Here is a 19888-nt window from a genome sequence, read left to right on the forward strand (position 1 = left end):
TGGGGCAAGATTTGCGTAGCTCAAGTCCATATCTAAGCCTAAGAACTAATAATGAGTTATATAGATGAACAATTGTTGACGACTGGCAAAAACGAATTCCACTGTCGATTAGAGCTATTGCAAACGATTGAAACTGAGTCATACGCTAATCTAAGTATATTTTTTGAAGTGTTGCAATCTTGTTCTTATTAGTACCATTATCCATTTGGAAACCTAGATGTTTTAATTTATTTTGAAGATATACCAAAGTTCTATTAACTTGAGTACGTTGTTTGAAATAGGTGTTCCAGAATTAGAAATTCTATTTTCTCAGTGTTTAATTTGATAAAACTAGCCAACCTATAGGTTTGAAAACGGCCAATCAGTTCTTGAAGACCAGAAATTGTAGGGCTTTGCTGGTATAAAGATAAAACAACAACTAGAATTTTACAAAACATTTACTTAAGAGATGTCACGAATAACGAAAATTTTAGTATTCGGTATTTGGTCGAATATTGTAAACTAATACCAGACAATAACAAATAAAGGATTATAAATAACTATTTTCTTATTTTAAAAAATAACTGCCATATTTAGTACTTAAAATGTAGATGGTAAGTTAGGATAAAAACATATTTACTGTTTGATGATAGCAAATAATTGCGAATTGCTCATAAGTTAAACATACTTCCAAAAATAGCCATTTATTTTGTACATTGCCTTTGGCAAATAATAAGAAAATTTTACCAAGTTCTGTTTATGATAATGTTTTGCGTTTGCTGATCAAAACTGATTAAGGTTTACTGTACAAATTAAGCGAACATGAAACGCATGTAAAAACCATTTTCATTTGCAATCGGACTTTTTTTGTTCACATCTTTATGTGCGAGTATTTTTAGTAAAAATTGGTTTGGTTGTTTTCATTTACTTTTTTTAAGAATTGGAAATAAATCACAGGCACTACTAGACACCGGTAATGGTTCATAGATGTCAAGCAGTCTTTCAATGAAGATTATCCTTTAAAAGACTAAATCTTTCTTAGAGCATTTAAAATCTTATTGTGGTTTGCTCGTTGTGTTTTAACTTACCTCTTAAAATTACCTTTGTAACGTGTATCAGGAAAAAAAAGGCAACCAACATTTCCACTAAAGTTAAACCATGTTTTATGTTCAGATTGTAGGGAATATATCATTTTAAATAAGTTTAGAGTAATTTGTGCTATATCTATCTATAGCAACTTCTGAAATTACTTCAAAAATGCAAGATATACCTAAGTTGGTTATTTTTGTAATCCTTTTGAATGGTTTGAAGAGTATGATTTTACACAATAACTAGAGTTGAAGTAATTTTATGTAACAGTCAACATTTAATGCATATTATGACACGTCTTAGTCAAAAATAAAACAAAAGCGCCCACAGCGCAATTAACATAAGCACATCAATGAAGCAGGCCAGCACTCTTAAAACCATTCAAAAAGATTAAAAAATCTCAAAATAATAAGTGTCGCCGAGTATTATATTAAAAGAAAAACATTGTAATGGTTTATTAGAACTTTATGTTCGTGGTCACATGACATGTAAAGAAATTGAAAAAGGTTTCCATTTATTTAAAATTTATTCAAATTAGATCATTATTAAAAAAGTCACAAAAACCTAATTTTAATAAAAAAATAAATTATGCTAGTTATTCAAGATGATATTCACTCAATGCTTTTTTACTAGACCAGAATTAGATAATGTAAAATAAAAAAATCATGTATTCTGTATTCTTGAAAATTATGTAAGAGCACTACTGATGCGTAATCGAACTTTGTCTTTAACATCAAACTACGATACTTTATTATACTGTAACTTTAAAAATAATTGGTTCTTTATCGAATAAACATAACTAAAAACTTCCCTTTTTTAAAATTGTCAAAGAAGCCACGCATAAAACTGTGTGTAAAATACAAACTAACAGATTAATAAATAGCTTTTATATTTATTTTACTAAGTTATTAAAAATGTCATCCTAAATAAGTCATCCTAAAATATGTTTAATTTTTTGCTACAAAAAAATTTTTTAATTTTTATTCCATGGTTGCAATAAAAACCATCAGCAAAACACCAACTAGAAGAGCTAATATCTCTTTGATTGACTGCTTAATGTTGGTTTCCTCTAGAAGTTCAGGAATAACAGAAACCGTGGCAATATATATGAAACCACCAGCAGTAAATGGTAGTATCCAACTAGAAGCAGCTGCTCCAAGACCTTCAGCTAACAAGCCACAGATGCACCCTGCAAAAGCGCCAACAGCAGTGAACAACTGTAATGCCATTGCCTTAAATGAAAAACTTTGAATACAGAAACTATAAATGATAATTAGTAAATTAAAAAAAAAAAATTATAAAAATATTATAATAGGAAAATAATATAACAAATATTTAAATATAACATAAAATATAAATGACTAAATTCGACAAGGTTTTGTAATCTCATGCTGCATTGCAATGCACATGCTCATGTCCCTAACTTTGGTAATAACTAACCATGAGCGAGATCTCGTCTCGTTCTCGTTTCTCGTTGGAAATGGGACTTCTCGTGAGAAACGAGAAATAGAAAATTCTCGCGAGAAGTAGAACGAGACTTAAATATTATATTATTTTCCAAATTAAAAATTATTATAATTTACAAAATGCTTAATAATTTGTTTTTTTAATTAATTAATATTTTGACTCCGTGATTTTAATTAGATTTTTAATTAGATTTTTTAATTAGATCTTTTTAAAAAATCTAATTAAAAAATTTTAATTAGATTTTAAATATTTTTAATTAGATTTTAAATACAAAAACTTTTTGTATAAAATGGTGCACTTTCGACTTAATTTCATTAGTTTACCAGTGGAATTCAACTTGACACATATTGTTCATATTGAAAAGAAATATTCTTGCCTCATTTCAAAAATGTCACCAAGAAAAAACAAAATCTAGAGATATTTTCAAAAAATAAGTCACGGTGCTGAATGCAAGGCGTGCAAAAAGTCTTTGAAAACAAATGGATGGAAACACAAGCGGACTTCATCGTCACCTCGAAAAAAAACGCAGCCAAGATTACGTTGAGTATTCTGAAAAAACTGACGACTCTCTTCTTCCTCCTCCTAAGAAGAAACAACGAACCAATGTCGAAATGCTTGAAACAAAGTCCAAATATGACAAAGACAATTCCATTCAAAAACAATTTGACTCTGCAATGCTGGATTACTTTTGCACTGATCTGGCATCCTTTTCAGCAGTCGAAGGATGAGGTTTCAAGAAATTGTTTGACATTGCAAACCCTAAACTGAGCCTTCATCACAGAACAACATATTCAAGAAAGCTTTCAATTCGGTCAAGAGAAGTTCAAGCTGGAATGAAGAGCATAATAACGGAGATTAGGCCAATTCTAAAAAGTGCTGCATTTACTTCTGACCTTTGGACTTCTAGAGCTCAGGACAGCTACATCACTTGGACTTTTCATGCTATTGACGAAAATTGGAGACTACATCACTGGACACCCCATGTCCAACAGTTCCCAGGCAGACACACAGGTATCTTAATTGAAGGAAAGCTGGATTCTTTCTTAGAAGAACTAAATTTGCCTGATGATTTGCCAATGTACTGCGTGAACGACCAGGCAAGAAACATGAAACTTGCAGTCAAATTGTCAAGGCGCCTTGACCAATACTTGTGCAACAATCATATTTTGCAATGTGCAGTTCGAGACTCATTTGGAATGACTGCTGGAATGGATGATGCGTTGCAAACATGCAAAGATTTGGCTTCTTTAACTCACCAGTCAACAGTTGCAGCTGAGTTTCTTGAATCAGAATCAGACGCTCAAGGAATCAATTTTAGACAGTTACGCCAATGACACAAGATGGAATAGTGAACTGGATTGCATGGCTTCTGTCCTACATCTAAAGAGTGCAATTATCAGCTTATGTGCAAATGAAGATATTTTTTCTTCAAAGACCATCAGTGCATCACAGTGGAAATCAATCAAGGGAGCAGTAGAAATTTTGGCACCACTTGAAGAAGCTACAGAAACGTGGTCGGCTGAGTCTATTCCAACAATTAACACTGTCGCCGATTCTCTTTATTTAATCCATGACAAAATTGATCAATTTATTGAGACGGATGGAAAAAATGGCTACGGTATCTTGTATGCAAAAAACTTGAAAAGCTGCATTGAGAAAAGATTTCCACTTTGTCACACTGTTGAGTGCTGCAGCAAACTACTTAAATCCTGCTTTAAAGGGACTTCACTTGAAGCTCTTCAAAAAATTTCAAACAACAAAAGAATGGTTAGCCTCACAGGTTAAGGATAATGTTGAGTGCCAAACTGTTGCCAGAGTCCTTTCAGCAAATTTGTCCCCTAATTCAAATCTGAAGCGTAAGTTAAACGTCAGACTTGAAACACAAGAGCCAACATCTGAACTGAATCCTATTTTGAGCGAAATGTGCCAGTATGAATATCTCCCTGATGCCAAAAAAGACTTTCCGATTCTTGATTGGTGGAAATTGCATTCAAATACATTTCCAGAACTCTCTTCATTAGCTAGACAAATTTTAGCTATTCCAGCAAGTTCAACTAAATCAGAGAGAGTTTTTAGCTTAGGTGGAAATGTCGTTCGATCATCCAGACACAACTTACACCCAGAAAAAGTAGAACAAATCATCTTAATCAGAGAAAACATTGTCTTGTTGGAAAAGTTTGGCAAAAAAATTCTGAATTAATATTTGAAAAAGTTGTTTACATTTGACAAATGTCATTTGTATCTATTTGTCAAAACCATGTTTACATTTTTTTTTTTTTACTTGGATTTTAATAAATGTTTTGTTTTCAAAAATTGTTAAATTTCTCGTCTCGTCTCGTTCTCACGAGAAGTACTAACTTCTTGTCTCGGTCTTGTCTCAGTTTGAAAAAACCTAGTCTCGCTCATGGTTAGTAATAACCTTTACATTAAATACTCTTGAAAAATAATTACATTATCTTAGTAAAAATTTATGAAAATTAATGACACATTCAATATAGGTTTAAAAAAAACTATTTATCAAATTCTTTGGTTTTATATTATTATACATACTAGTGTTGCGAAGGGAAAATTTACCAAAAAATGTTGAAAACTTACCGCCTGGTAAATTTTGAAATTTTTTTTTACTTATTTTTGTTATTCTTTAAAAAAAAAATTTTTTAAGAAAAATTTACCCTCTTCGATTTATAATTTACCGGAAAATTTACATCACTAATACATAACTAATTAACAAATTACAAATGGTTCATTGTTTTTTTAGATATAATATACAGTTAAAAAAATTTTTTTATTATTTTTAAAATATATTTTGAGAAAGCAGAGTGCATCGAAATTTTATTCGTCTAAACATCTTTTTACTTTGTTGCCAAAAGTCCAGCCGCAAAAAACCACTTTTGAATTCTACACTGGAAATAATTCAGCTTTTGAAAACTGTTACTAGCTCTATTTCAGATTTAAACTGAACATCGGTTTTACAATTGTACAGATACATAAGAACTTATAAATATATGCCTTGCACTCAAAGAACAAAAAGATTAATATAATTTTTAACTTAAAATGGTTCTAGCACCTTAAAGTTTTTTGCCATTAAAGTTATCGTACCACTTGTTTGTGAATAAAGCATCCCGACAGCAAAGGGCTTCGACTGATGCTTTAACTGCGACTAACATTAATGGAAGTAGATAGTTTTAATTTCATTATTACATAAAACCAAAGGTTCATCTTCAGGTAGACTTATTCTAATGTCTTTTTAGACCTCAACAAAACAGTGAACGTGCGAGCGTTTAGCATAAAATTGACAGAAAAATGAACATCAGGTCTACCAATTTATCTTTATTCAAACGTCGAGGTTCGCTTAAAAACTAAATAAACAAATGCGCATTTACCACTTTTGCTTTTAAATTTTGTTATTGAATATTTATTTTTTAACTAAATAATATTATTTTACTTTTAAAGATATGGAAAAAAAACCACCGTAAATTTTTTGTTAATATTTTTAACACCGTAAATTTTCTGTTAACAACGTACGCGCGCCACTAGTTTTTTAAAATCAAAATATTTTTAGTTGTTTTAAACCCAGTCTTTCTTTTAGTTGTTTTAAACCCCGTCTTTTTTTTCTGTTGTTTAAAACCCAGTCTTTCTTTTCAGTTGTATTAAACCCAGTCTTTGAGGATATTTACCTTATTTAAGCCCTCACAATAAATTTACGAGCGTTTTTTTAACCGCAATAAATTATTTGTCTTTTTAATCTAATTTTTAATTCATCAAATTAGTTCATTTTAAAAACAACAATTGAAGAATTTTTTTTTTTAATATAAATTACACATAAAATATTATTTTCGTATAAGTAATTTCATACTACATTAAATAGTAAGTTCATTTTACCGTTTTTATTGAAATTATTTTATTTAGAATTAAAACGTTTGTTTTGGGGTCAGTTCTTTATATTTCAAACAATTTAAAGAAAACTTTGTGGGATCTTTGAAAATCTTTGATTTTCTTGATTTTTATGTATTATTTTGTACATTATGTATATAGATTTATAAAGACAACATAGAAGCCCTCCTCGATTTACGAATGGTAATAGACTACTCTAAAGCCTTATAACTTTTTTCTTACTTTCAATGAGTGTCTCATTTTTTCTTAACTTTTTACTGGATAGTTCTCTCTTTAAAAAAGTGGTTTTTATTAACTTGGATCATATTAAAGAAAAATTATAACCTCCTCAACTTTGCAAAAAATATGAAAATTGCTAAAAATTGCCAAAATGAACACTATGTATTGAACTAAGATTAATAGCATATAAGATTACTAGACCCAACTATCTTTAAAACTTGTTATATTTGCATAAAAAATTACAGCCATTTATATAATCCTATTTTTTTAATTATTGTTAGTTGAATGTATTATAGGAAACTGGTGCCCCTATAACCTGCCTACTGACCTATATGAGGGACCAGCACCCAAATTTAGGTTATTTCTTAACAAAAAAAAGGTATATTTAGTTGCCCCTTCTTGGTCTGGTCTTAACAGTGGATAAGAATACAAATAAAGGGCACTATTATTTAGGTACTTGCATATTGTTCAGATGTGACTTTAAAAATACTTAACTTTAAAATTAAAAGCAATTTTTTTCTATTTTATTTTAGGTGATTAAATTGATAATAATTCAGTACACAAGTAGGGAAGTAGTAGTAAGTATTCAGGCATCAATGGCTATGTAAAGAAGAACAAGATGAAATAAACCATAATAACAATGATTTCATATTTTTTTTGAACTTTGAAATATAATATCTTCAGCTGTATATAAAATTTACAAATATATAAAAATCTTTAATGTTGAACTTTATATAAAATTTAAAAAAAGGGACTAAATAAGATTTATATAACGAATAAACTATCATTACCAAACATATGGTAGAACTTTATTCTTATGGAAAACAAGTAAAAATTATGAGAAAATAATTATTCTGTATTTATATGTTCATTGGGTCATGTCCCTGTTTTTATATAAGAAGTAAATTCTTGTTAAATAGTTTTAACATTTGAAATAACTTGAAAAAAGGTTAGTTTTTAGCAACTCATATTATGCAATTTTACTAGAAATAGAATAATTAAAGTTGTATATATAGTTAAGGTGGGATTGACATTATTTGATATTTTAAGGTCACAACCTATTTGCTGGAAAATCTGACACTAACACTGTCTGTGTTTGTATACATCAAAAGCCAAATCAATGGTAAAAGCATTAAAAAATAAAGTCAAAAGATCTAACGGCTGTATGTTCATTAGAAAATGAAGCATGTATCTTTCCAGGGCATTTGTCACAATCGTGAAAAATATCCCAGAAAAGAAAGAATTGAAAAAGAACTACATCATCTGGTAGGGAATTCAGCTACTGAAACAACTAATAAATAATAGTTGAAAACTGATAGGTGCTTCTTAGAAACAATAGTTAAAAGCCCTGATCAGTTTTTTGAAAAAATAACAAACAAAACTTAAATGAAGTCACAAAACATTGTCATGTTAGCAAATCCCAGGCATACTTTTTTAAACATAGCTCAAAGAAAACCTGAATGTAAATAAATTACACAAATGGATTTTGCTAAAAATATTTTTATTTGTCATTCAGGATGTTCTAAAAGTTCAGTCATTTTTATTTTTCCAAAAATCAGACAACTCTTCAACCATTTGGGGTATAAGTGAGGTTTTTAAATAAAGACTTATCCCAAGAAAGCAAATTTTTTTGACTTACACCTGACAATCAGCTTCACATTACTGAGGCAGTCTTTAATTATGTTTCAAAAATCATACTAATTCTGGAAGAAGAATATCCAAAAGATTCATTATTTCACTGATAGTGCAGACACCCAGTATAAAAATAAGTAAGTTAATTTTTTAATTTATAATATTCAAAAAATTTTCATTAAGCAATTATAAGCTTATTTGGCTCCTGAAATGATGATTTCAAATTTGATAAAAAATTATTTATTGCTATCTGAATAGGTATTCTTTTTCTTATTGTATTATTCATAAAAAAGACTACAGATTGAAGACAGATATTGGCATTTTTTGGCATAGCACATGGAAAAAGTGCATGTAAATATATGTGGTACAGGTACATAAGAGTTATTAATAAACTGTTTCTTCTTTAAAATTTCTACACTAAAGGATATGCATTTAGTTGTTTAAGAAAATTGTTAAAACATCAGGTATATAGTATTTCATTGTCTAAACGTAACTGCATTTGATTTTTTTTAAATAATTGATGTTTTGTATCCTATATCATAATGGGCTTTTAATTAAATATAATCAATATGGCTTACATTATTACTTCTTAAATAAAGCCAATCCTGATAAAACAAATTTTAAAACTGTAGCTATAAAAGTTTCTTTTAAAGAAAATTATACTGAAAACAATTTGTTAAAACAAGATCTTACAAAATACATTTCAAAAATTATGCTTTTGGATTTATTTAAATTTCTTTTTAGATTTCTCTATATATGTGAAACCGGAACAGCTGTTAATACACATGAAGTACTTACTAAATGACTTGAGAATGCTTCTGCTATTAAAAGAAATCACTCATAGCATTATTTCTCATCTTGATCATGCTGTTTAAAAGCTTATGTAACACCAATGAACAGTACATTTGACATTTTTTACATGCTGAAAAATACATGCATACAAAAAGTAACTGAATACAGATATCAATATCGCTGAATGGATATTAGTGCATTGCACCAATTAGTGACACGCATATGAGCCTGAGCTCAAAAACACGAGAGAGTTTTACTTCTACCTTATTTTAAAAAAAAATTAAATGAATTATAATATATTAATTGTTTTAATTATCAACCAATTATCAATTATAAAGTAAAAACCAAAACTAATAATAAATGTTGTTTGTAACAAATTTTGACTTTTTTCTTTAATAATATTTTTTTATTTTTATCATAGATTTCTTTAATACCCCTTATATTTTATGAAAGTCTTTAAAAAAACTATTGAGCATTGATTTTGAAAGATATCAAAATTTTATGACTTTGAGATATAATACTACTTAATTATGTAAACTATGTTTAAAGTATCTCATTTGAATAATAATGCAGGTCTCTAAATAGTTACTGCCCCTTTGTTTATGCTTTTATCCACTATAAAGACCCGAACAAGAAGGTCCAACCAATAATATCTTTTGTTTTTTTAAGAAATAACTTATGGGCTTAAATAACTAGGGCTAGTAGGCAGGTTGGAGGGGAACTGGTTTCCAATAATGCACTCAATCATTGATAATTAAAAAACAGGATTACTTAAATGGCTGTCTTTATGATGTGAATATAACAAGTTTAAAATGTTTGCATTTTATGATAGTTAGCAGGGTGTTAACCAGGAAGAAATTTGATGGCAAATTAAGCTCCGATTTCCAAGCATATATTAGGAACTATATATCTTTATATTATAACATAATCAGTGTAAATTAATTAATTATTATTAAGAATAATGTTTTTGATTTATTTTAATCTTAATATACCGTTGCCGCGTTCATTTGAAGAGTATTCTTTTGAATATATTTTTCTTTTTCACTGTAATATAGTAATATAGCAATTTATGTTCAATGAAAATCTCCACAGAAGAGAGCCAATGATCTTCTACTTCTAATTAAGATTTAGATTTTGCTTGATGTCTTTTATGGACAAACCCTTACATTACCATGTAATAAATTGTATCATCAAAAGAAATGTTTTGAAAATAGATAAGCCTTTGAAAATAGTAAACACGAGCTTGTCAATTTCATATTTCACATTTATTATTAATTTATAATTAATAATAATAATTTTTTTATACACAAATCACATAGCGAAATAAAGTTATAATAACAAAGTCACAGCAAAAACAACAACAATTGTCGTTTAATTGTAGAAGAATATTGCAAGCAATTGCACGCCGAAGAGTACCAATATTTATTTTTTCATTCATAGTTATAAAATGTTATGACTATGCTTATTCAAATTTGCTTTTTTAAATTCAAGCAAGCAGTGAATCTTGTTTTTTAAGTTTCTAGTACCAGTTTGTTGTAATAAAAAAAACATTCTTGTTATTAAACGTATTGAATTTACATTTTAATATACGAATTTATGTTCTTACGTATTTAAGTTTTAAATACAACCAAGCAGTAAAGAAATCTATTTTCCTTGTTAAACAAATTTATAGTACCAGTTTGTTATAATCATAAAACTTTTTTTGTATTTAACTCATAATTCAGAGGTGGCTTCTCAAATTTAAAAAAATGTTAAGCATGAAAAACTTTCAACATGCGCATCAAATCATTAATTTTCATGACTTATTTTTAAGTTAAAAGTATTTCCAAAAACAATTTCAAAAATAATTCAAAGAACAATTCCGAAAAAAATCTGCTTTATAAACAATCAAAGCAATCTTAATAGAAAATCTGCATCAAAGTTTACTTTAAATTTAAAGATGACTTTGGGAGTTAGAGAGACGTTAACCTCAAAAATATTAAAGCAAATCATTCAAAGCAAAAGTATGAGTTTGAAACTCATTAATTATTCACGTAACGTACATTTTTAAGCAGTGGTAAGAAATAAGATTTCTAGTGTACATTTTAAATGCAATGCGTTAGAAAGTTTCCTTAAGACTTATTAATTATTTAAGAGAAATTATTTTGTATTCTTGCCACTGTCTCGACATAACGCTTGTATGCTTAAACTCTCTATTTAAATTTTCAGCCAAAAAAGGCAAAACTTTAAAAGAAATAGCACTTGCAGGTGTTAAACCAAAGAAATTTGTTATTATTTTAGATTTTTTAGATTAGTGCTTTATTTGTTGCTAACTTTTTCTAGATAATATTTGTTGTTGTTGGAATACATTGCAAAAAATTATTTGCAAATTATGAGAAATAAATTTTACTTGTAAGTTACCAAGAAAATCCTTCAAATCACTTGGAAAATCCTAATTCTCAAGAATTTTTTTCCAAAAGACATTTTCACAGTTATGCAATCCCATTGTTATACCAATAACGGCAATTTTATTTCATGTTTTACGCAATAAATGAATTAGAATTATTTATGTTATTTTTCTATTAGTTTTTAATAATGATTAATTTTTAATAATTTTTAGAATTATTATTAAACTTTAATTTGGCAAGCTTTATTTGGAGAATGGGATTTTTTCACCTTTTAATTGGGAATTTTAATTTTATAAGCATTTGGGAACAACGCATTTGGCGGGGCGCTACAGGGCTAGTTTACACCCTGGTTAGGTTTAATAGTCTTATATAATGTTAATCTTAGATCAATACAAAGTGTTAGAAAAACTTACCACCATCTTAAAATGGTTACAAATTGCACTTTTTAAGCAAATTTACTTTTAGATATATTAAACTTCAACAAGCAGCTTATATTTTATATTTATTGCAGACAATATTTGCTAATCAGGACCTCTTACCTGTAAAGACTTGTGGATGAATAGAAAAATACCACAGTTAACTTCATTTTGGCATTTTTTTAGCAATTTTCAAATTTTTTTCATAAGTCAAGGAGATTATAATTTTTTGTGTGTGTGTTTGCAAGGGTATAATTTCTAAATCATTGCACTTAGAAGTCTGAAATTTCAAATTTAACTTATTCACATAATGCATTTAATTTGCAAATATCAGGAAAATCATAGATGGCATCCTACAGGTTATTTGTTGAAATATAATAAACGAACCCATTTTGGTCATTTTTAAATAAAACATCTGTTTTGCTGTTTTTATATAAATTAAAATAGCAATTAAAAATTATGTTTCAAAGTCACACATGTCAGCCAAAATTGTTTAGGGTAAACTACAAAAGGAGAAGACTGGAGACATTTGTCAATAAATACTGAAATGAATGTCAACGTTTGTCAAACAAAAAAGATTTGTAAAGCACTGCTTCTGTATACAACTTTATAAATAATAGACTTGTTTATGTAAAGACAAAAGACTGTTCCATCTAGTCTTGCAGTCTGTTATTAGTTATTTTCCAAATTAACTGCAACACTTCTGCAAGATATCATTTTTTATTGATAATGGTCTGAACATTACTACAATTTTTGCACCTTTTTGATCACTAGACCCTAACATACCTCAGTAATATCATCGGTTTCCTTGATGCCATTTATGACTAGCATTAATCAAATCTTTAGTCAGAAAATTCCTCAACTGCAGAGTTATTGTCTGAAAAATTATGTTCGATCTCTAATTGGTTGTCTTCATCAAATTGTTGATCTATTTTTCTTTCTATATTTTGCTTTTAATTTATACTTCAATAGCAGTTGTAAACCATGGCAACCATGTACACAATGGGCAAAACATAAATATTGATTTACAGGTAATAACCTTCCAATTTATATCATCACACTTGCTCCCTCAGTCAAAATGCAAACAGTATTTTTTGAAAACCAAGCCCATATTTTGTAAGCTTTTGTTCTAATAGCTCAATAAATTTATCTCTAGACATTGATCTGTTTAGTTGTCATCTACAACCATATTACACAATCTGTAGACTATTGTGGATAAATTTTTGAATTCTGCAGTGATAAGATCTGCACTAGAATGACATCCCATATAACATCCCATCAACAGCTGTTGGTTGTACAAGTATAGCAGGAAACGATTTTTTTCTCACTTCAGTATTGGAAAGTAATTGGTTAATGTTTCTTTTAATAAATATTTTCAAACATCTGGGTTACTTTTTTTTACCATTTTCCATATAAGAAGCCATTATAATTTAAGCAAACTTGCAGTTTGAATAACTCACAATTTCAATTTAATTAAAACTAGTGATCCAACAGCAATCAAGAATAATACAGATTGCATATTAGTATTATATTTGAAGATCTAATTATTAACTATTTACATGAAGGTATCTAACTTATTTAAAAAAAAAAAAAAAAAAAAAAAAACCAACTTTTATTAATAAAAATTTAGCTTTATATATTATAAATGTAAAGATCATTAAAAAAAATTAAAAAAAAAATATTTTGATGATATAAAATAACTTTTAAGTAACCGCCCTCTATCTGGTCTTTCATAACTACAAGTAATTTAATGTTTTTTAATTAATAATGTTTAAGTAATTTGTTTCCTCCTGATCAACCAACACTACAAAATAGTTGTAACAAATAAATTCTATTTGAGCCAAAATTGCAAGAACTAGAATAAATGCAATGAGCACAATAAAATTATAAGAATGTAATCACAAATTATAATCTTAGAAAACAAAATTGCAAAATTTTAAAAATTTGAATTCAATTGCAAAAACAAAAATAAAAAATTACTATTTTTTTTAAGGCTAATTTATAAACATTAATTATAATAATCAATTATAATCAAAATTTATAATACTTTGCTTTAATTTATTAACAAAATGCACCAATGAAGGTACAAACTATCTTTCGAATACATTACTGCTGTTAAAATTTAACAGCATTATCTTATATTTGTATTTTTGATATTATGAAGCATTATTTTATATTTGTATTATAAAATATTTGTATTTGTAACAGTTTAATACAAAATATTTCTTAAAAAAATATTATTAAATGTTTTTCAACATAGTTTAGTTATAAAAAATAAATTAAACTAAAAATCAAGGACTAATTTTAAAAGTTCTTTGTTATAAAGTTAATTTTATATTTCATACTAAATTATTTTTATAGGAAAAAATCAAAATTATCATATTTTTAAAGAAATTTTTTCTAAAAACTTACTATTCAATCTGTGCTAACATTTTGCCAAATAAAAATATAAATCTAATTTTATGCCTAATATAAAAAACATTCAACAAAATTGTACTAAAAACTTTTCATCAAAATAATAGCAAAAAATTTTAATACCTTTCTCTTTGTGCAACCAGACTGAACAAGTATTGCAAAATCGCCAATCTCATGTGGAATTTCGTGTAAAAAAATAGTCAAAGTTGTAATTAAGCCAACATTACGATTTACTAAAAATGAAACTCCTATTGCTAATCCATCAGTAAAATTATGTGTACAATCAGCAGCAAGATTTAAGTAGGCGGTAACTTTGATATCTTCTAAACACATAACATAAAACTTTTATACAAATACATACAAACATTATATATTAGCATATACGTGTGTATACACATGCATATGTGCATATACACGTGCATATGTGCATGTGTGTGTGTGTGTGCAAATGTGTGTTTACCTAAACCAGTTTGCGATATATAAATTTGAATTTAGGCAAGAAACTAGTTCTCTTCAATTCAGGCTTGCACTTTGGCCAGCCTGCAATAACAACTTTTGCATGTTTCTAGCTTTAAAAAAAAATTGGCAGCTGATTGATCACTGACAATCTTAACTGTTGCATAACACAAAGATCACCTAGGTCTTAAAAATCCAGAATTTATTTCCCTCATATTTGTTTTAACTTATTATTATTATTATTATTATTATTATTATTATTATTATTATTATCATTATTATTTGAAGTTATTAACACCCAATATTTAAAAGGTAAAAAAAAATAAGAAAGTTCTTTCCAGTGATTTTCATTTAATATTTCTTTTTTCAAGAATTAGTTAAAAACTGCAAATTTCAAAGTTTTTTCAATGACTGGGAAACTTTACTCTTGGAAAGTGCTATTTTCACTTTTGCTTTGTTTTGTATTAAATTATTAAAATTTAACATCAGACCATAGCATAATTGTTGGATATCAAAAATAAAAGAGTGTTGAAATAAAGGGTTATTCAGTTGTAAAAAAAAAATGTCTGCAGTTGATTTATTCTTTAGAAGACAAATGATCAAGCTTATTTTGTTTGATGCAGTTTTAAATTTCTTGGATTTTAAATAGTGAATTCGTATAGTTTATTTAGCTTTAAACTGATGGCTTTCTCTTTTTTTTTTTGACTTTTTCTCTTTTTTTGTATGGTTAATGACTGCAAAAGTTTAAAAACAGATATATTCCAAATATATATTTAAATTTGTTTTTATAGAAAACTTCAACATTATTGAATTAGTGACTAACAGTGAACAACTGAGTTTTGTTTAGGGTAAATTCACTACCTAATTTGAGTCCCAAGTTTGCAGTAGAAGGTGAATTTCAACCCAAATATAAATGTGATCACTCTATATTAAATCAAGAAATCACATTCAAGATTAACTGTCTGTTATAAGAGAAAAAGTAATAACTTTTTATCAAAATAGGAGTATATAGTAGAATCATAAGTAAATAGATCCACTTTTGAGTCAAGATTGTCAGGGAGATAATTAATATAGATGAGAGACCATACATCCCACAAAGATTAGTAATCAAATTGAGCTTGCAATTTCAATAAAGAATGAATAAAGGATGCATTTGCCATAACACTTTTTTAGAAAGAGCTACAATGGCAATATCTGATTAAATTTATGATAATTGGACTGTACCAGACAAGGATGTTTTAACAATTGACTCAAAAAATTTCAGCATAAAAATTTTAAAATATCTTGATAACCACTTTCTTGTTCTGACTAAGCCAGTCAACTGGCATCCCTTAAAATATAAGTTTCTTATTACACAATTATGTGTTTATTTTAAACGGAAACAGAAACTTGGTAACAAGAAACTATCGCTTACATACATGCTTTACAAAATTGCATGTATTTATGGCGGAAAACAAATCAGAGGTGTTTTGTTTAAAGAAAATATATTTTTTAATCATAATGTACAAAGTCAATAGATTTTTAACATAGTTTGGCGTATCAAAACTACTGTGAATGTACAGTGACAAATGTTCAAAATTACAATGACTTTGCAAACGATAAACAACTTTTTTTTTATGGATAAAAATAAAAAATTATAAATCAACTGATTTCAACATTGTGGAACAATTTAGATTTGTTTTATGTATTAAAAATGTTTTTGGCAAAAACCCATATGGCACCCCTCCCCACATAAAACCTACTAGTGCTAGCTCTACTTTCGAAAATGTGTATGCATCAATATCTCCAGCAATGACAACTGAACTAAAAATGAAAAACGTACATCCATTCTTAATAGAGAAATGGATGACATGTTTTCCTAACTTGTTTATGCTCTATAAAATTGACTTAACTCTGCCTTTTACATCTGCTTATGATGAGAGAAGTTTAAGTAGACTATTTTTTTTATCAAAAATCATCTGTGATCAACAATGACAAAACAATGTTTTTTGAATTTAGATTAATTTCATTTTAATGTGAACTTAATGAAAGCATTGAATTTGGATTATCAATAAACTTACGTCTTAGACGTACTTAATAGTTATGATAAAAGAAGCATAAAAGCATCAATAAAATATATTTCTCACAAGTGCAATTCTCAAAAATGTTTCTGGGGGTTAACATGCCATCCCAAACCCTTGTCACCCCACACTTATTCCCTCGCCACCCACCCCTACAATGCTAATCTCAATCTGCCACTGAACTTATAACTTTAATTTCATTATTAAGTTAAACTTAAAACTTTAAATTAAGCTTTATAGATAAAATTGTATATTAACAATTAGGAATATTCATTATATAATTACTTGACAATTTTTGAAAACTAAAAATCTTTTTCGAAGAATAGATTTTCATTATTTTCTTTTAAAGCAATAAATGAATTTAATGACATTTATTTCTCCATGTTCATTTTTAGATTTTTAAACATTTACTTTATTTTTACACTTAAAAGTTTAAACTATTAAAATAATTATTATAATTTCAAAAGAATTATAAAATGACTAATAACATTAAAATTGTTCGTATAAATACTTTTGTTTAATGAACATACCTTTTTTAACATCTACAACTTTTTTCTTTTCTTTGTCACTGGTTTCTTTCTTCTTTGTGTTTTCTTTATCTTTTGTTTCCTTATCTTCATCATTTTTTTTCTTATCAGTTTTATTATTTAATGCATGGGAATGCCCATGATCTCCTTTTACATGTCTTACAAGTTTCTCAACCACTAAAAAGGTAATCAAACCAACTAAAACCCACATACCAACTAGCATGTCACTAGAATGATCATGTCCTTCAAAATGATTATGACTATGACTGTGTGATTCGCCTCCATGACTATGGGGAGATATTGCATGGGGTATAAGATGAAGTAAAGCATCCCCTAAAAGCCCACCAGATGCAAATGCAAGCAAAACTTTAAGAAAAGGTTTATTTTCCTCAGAGTTGCTGTTTATGGGCACAAAAAAAAGAATAAAAAATGGAGCAGCACTTATAACAGCAGTTGCTAATAATGGCTCAAACCATAGAACAGGTTCATTTGCAGGAGGAACATACATCTTATTTGCTTTTGTTTCTTCAGCATAACTATGAGAATGACTTTCAGAATGCATTGTTTGTTTTTCATTTTCATAGTGTATATGCTCTTCCTTAGAATGTCCTTCAGGTTCTTTATGGTTTTCATTTGGAGCTTTTGAAATAGGTTTTTCTTGTTCATTTTCTTTAATGTTTGCTTTTTTTGACCATTTAAAATGTGGTGCCTCTCCATGAGCGTGATCATCTTCAAGATGTGCATGATTATTTTTTTTACCATGTGCGTGTCCATGGTCTCCATGAGCATGGCCATGGTGTCCATGAGCATGGCCATGGTGTCCATGTGCATGGCCATGATGTCCATGAGCATGACCATGGGTACCATGGTCATGGCCATGATCCTGGCCATTATACTTATGAGCACATACCAATAGTATAATAGAAAAAATTTGCAGCCACATTGTTTTAATTTATCTTTAATACTATTTGATTAAAAAAAAAACAAATATTTATCTTTCCATTTTTAAATAGTAATCTATATAATGTCAAAAATATGTCAAAATAAACATGTATATTTCATTAAATGATAAAAAGCTTCAAAATTCCAAATTTTCTGAACAAACTATCTTTATGACTTAAATACTAAAAAATGCCAAATCAACATTGTGCCTGTAAATGTTATGAAAGATTCGGACCTTGTACCCCCAAATTATGTTTACGTGTCGTTGCCTCGCTTTGTTGTAGTTTTATTATGACTTTCATATTGGCAATTTCAAAACAACTCGCTGGAACGAATATTAAAAATTCTCGATTTTTATACTAAAAACTAATAAAATTATTACCAAGCACAATTATTAACAAACAAAATTATTAGCTAAAATATTTGTAGTTTACTAGTTAACTGCAGACATTTTATTTTAGCTAATAATTTTGTTTGATAAATAGATAAATAAAAAAACTAATTTAATGCTTTGTCACAAAACCGTCACTTTTCAAAAGAAGCCTTGTAAAATAAACAAATACTTTGTTTTTTCTATATCACCTATATTAATTTATTATAAGTTAATTTTTTGGCTATAATGCATTAAACAATTTTTTAAGAAATAAATGGCAATGACGTTACATTGGAAACAGTGACGTTACATTTGCTGACTATAATAAAAAACATCGAAATAGCAACTGGCTTTTTAGTTATTTGAGAAACTGTAAAAAAAACCTAAAGGTTTTTTCACTGGAGAAAACACTACCAGGAAAATGCATTTAATGAGAAAGTTCCTACCGATCTCCAAGTTGATCATTTTAATGCCAGTGGGGGCATGTGCTGCTTAATTCCTTAATTTAATTAGAGATTGTGCACCTAGAAGTTGTTTGGTTGATGACGGCGCGTTTGATGTTGCTCCAGGAGTAGGAGTTTAAATTCGAACCGTTCTGAAACTTGCATTGAAAACGGTTGTGTAGTTAAGAGTGGTCAATTTCATGGCATTAATGGTGCTTTTGACATATAAACCGCTACACCTCCTCTACAACCAGAACGATCTTTTCTCTAGATTTATAATTGGAAAGAAATGGTGCTGAAGGTTCACCAAACCAGATTTTAGTGGTGAAAGTGATGATGTAATTGCAGTATATTTAGTGACAATTTGAAAGCATTATTTTGAGTAGTAGATGAAGGTGAGCTATTTATTGCATAAAGATAGTCATGCATCGGATGTAGAAAATGTTTCCTGGTTGGCTTTGGCTGTTGTAAGTATTTTTTTCCAGTTGAAAAAACGGGTGCTTCTCTGAGCCGTTGACGTTGACTTATTTATTTATTTATTTTTTATTTTTTTGTATTTTAGGTGCCCCAAGAAGTCCTAACGGTCTTGTCACAGAGCACCGCGGAAATGCATTTAACCAGGAAGTTCACGCCTCCTTCCTTACCGTGACCTTTACTGACATCAATGCATTTTTCGCTGCAGATAATAAAACAAAAAGACTCGTCGAGTTTACCGTTTGCTTTAAGACTGTTGTTAAGCTTGTAAAAATTGATGACTGAGATGCGTGTTAAAACTTTGAAAGAAGCAGATTAATATA

At 28.3% G+C, this 19888-nt stretch overlaps 1 protein-coding gene across 1 annotated transcript; it reads right to left on the reverse strand.

Moving 5' to 3' along the window:
• Positions 1-1575: 1575 nt before the first annotated feature.
• On the reverse strand, positions 1576-18735 carry LOC100215868 (zinc transporter zipt-7.2). Its single transcript, XM_065791328.1, has 3 exons — positions 17337-18735; positions 14414-14613; positions 1576-2300 (listed from the first exon to the last, which is right to left on the reverse strand). The coding sequence occupies exons 1-3, from the start codon at positions 18274-18276 to the stop codon at positions 2049-2051; spliced, it is 1392 nt and encodes a 463-aa protein (XP_065647400.1). The 5' UTR covers positions 18277-18735; the 3' UTR covers positions 1576-2048.
• Between the last annotated feature and the right edge of the window lie 1153 nt (positions 18736-19888).

The sequence above is a fragment of the Hydra vulgaris genome, chromosome 02, assembly GCF_038396675.1.
Source record: "Hydra vulgaris chromosome 02, alternate assembly HydraT2T_AEP".
Classification (NCBI taxonomy): domain Eukaryota; kingdom Metazoa; phylum Cnidaria; class Hydrozoa; order Anthoathecata; family Hydridae; genus Hydra; species Hydra vulgaris.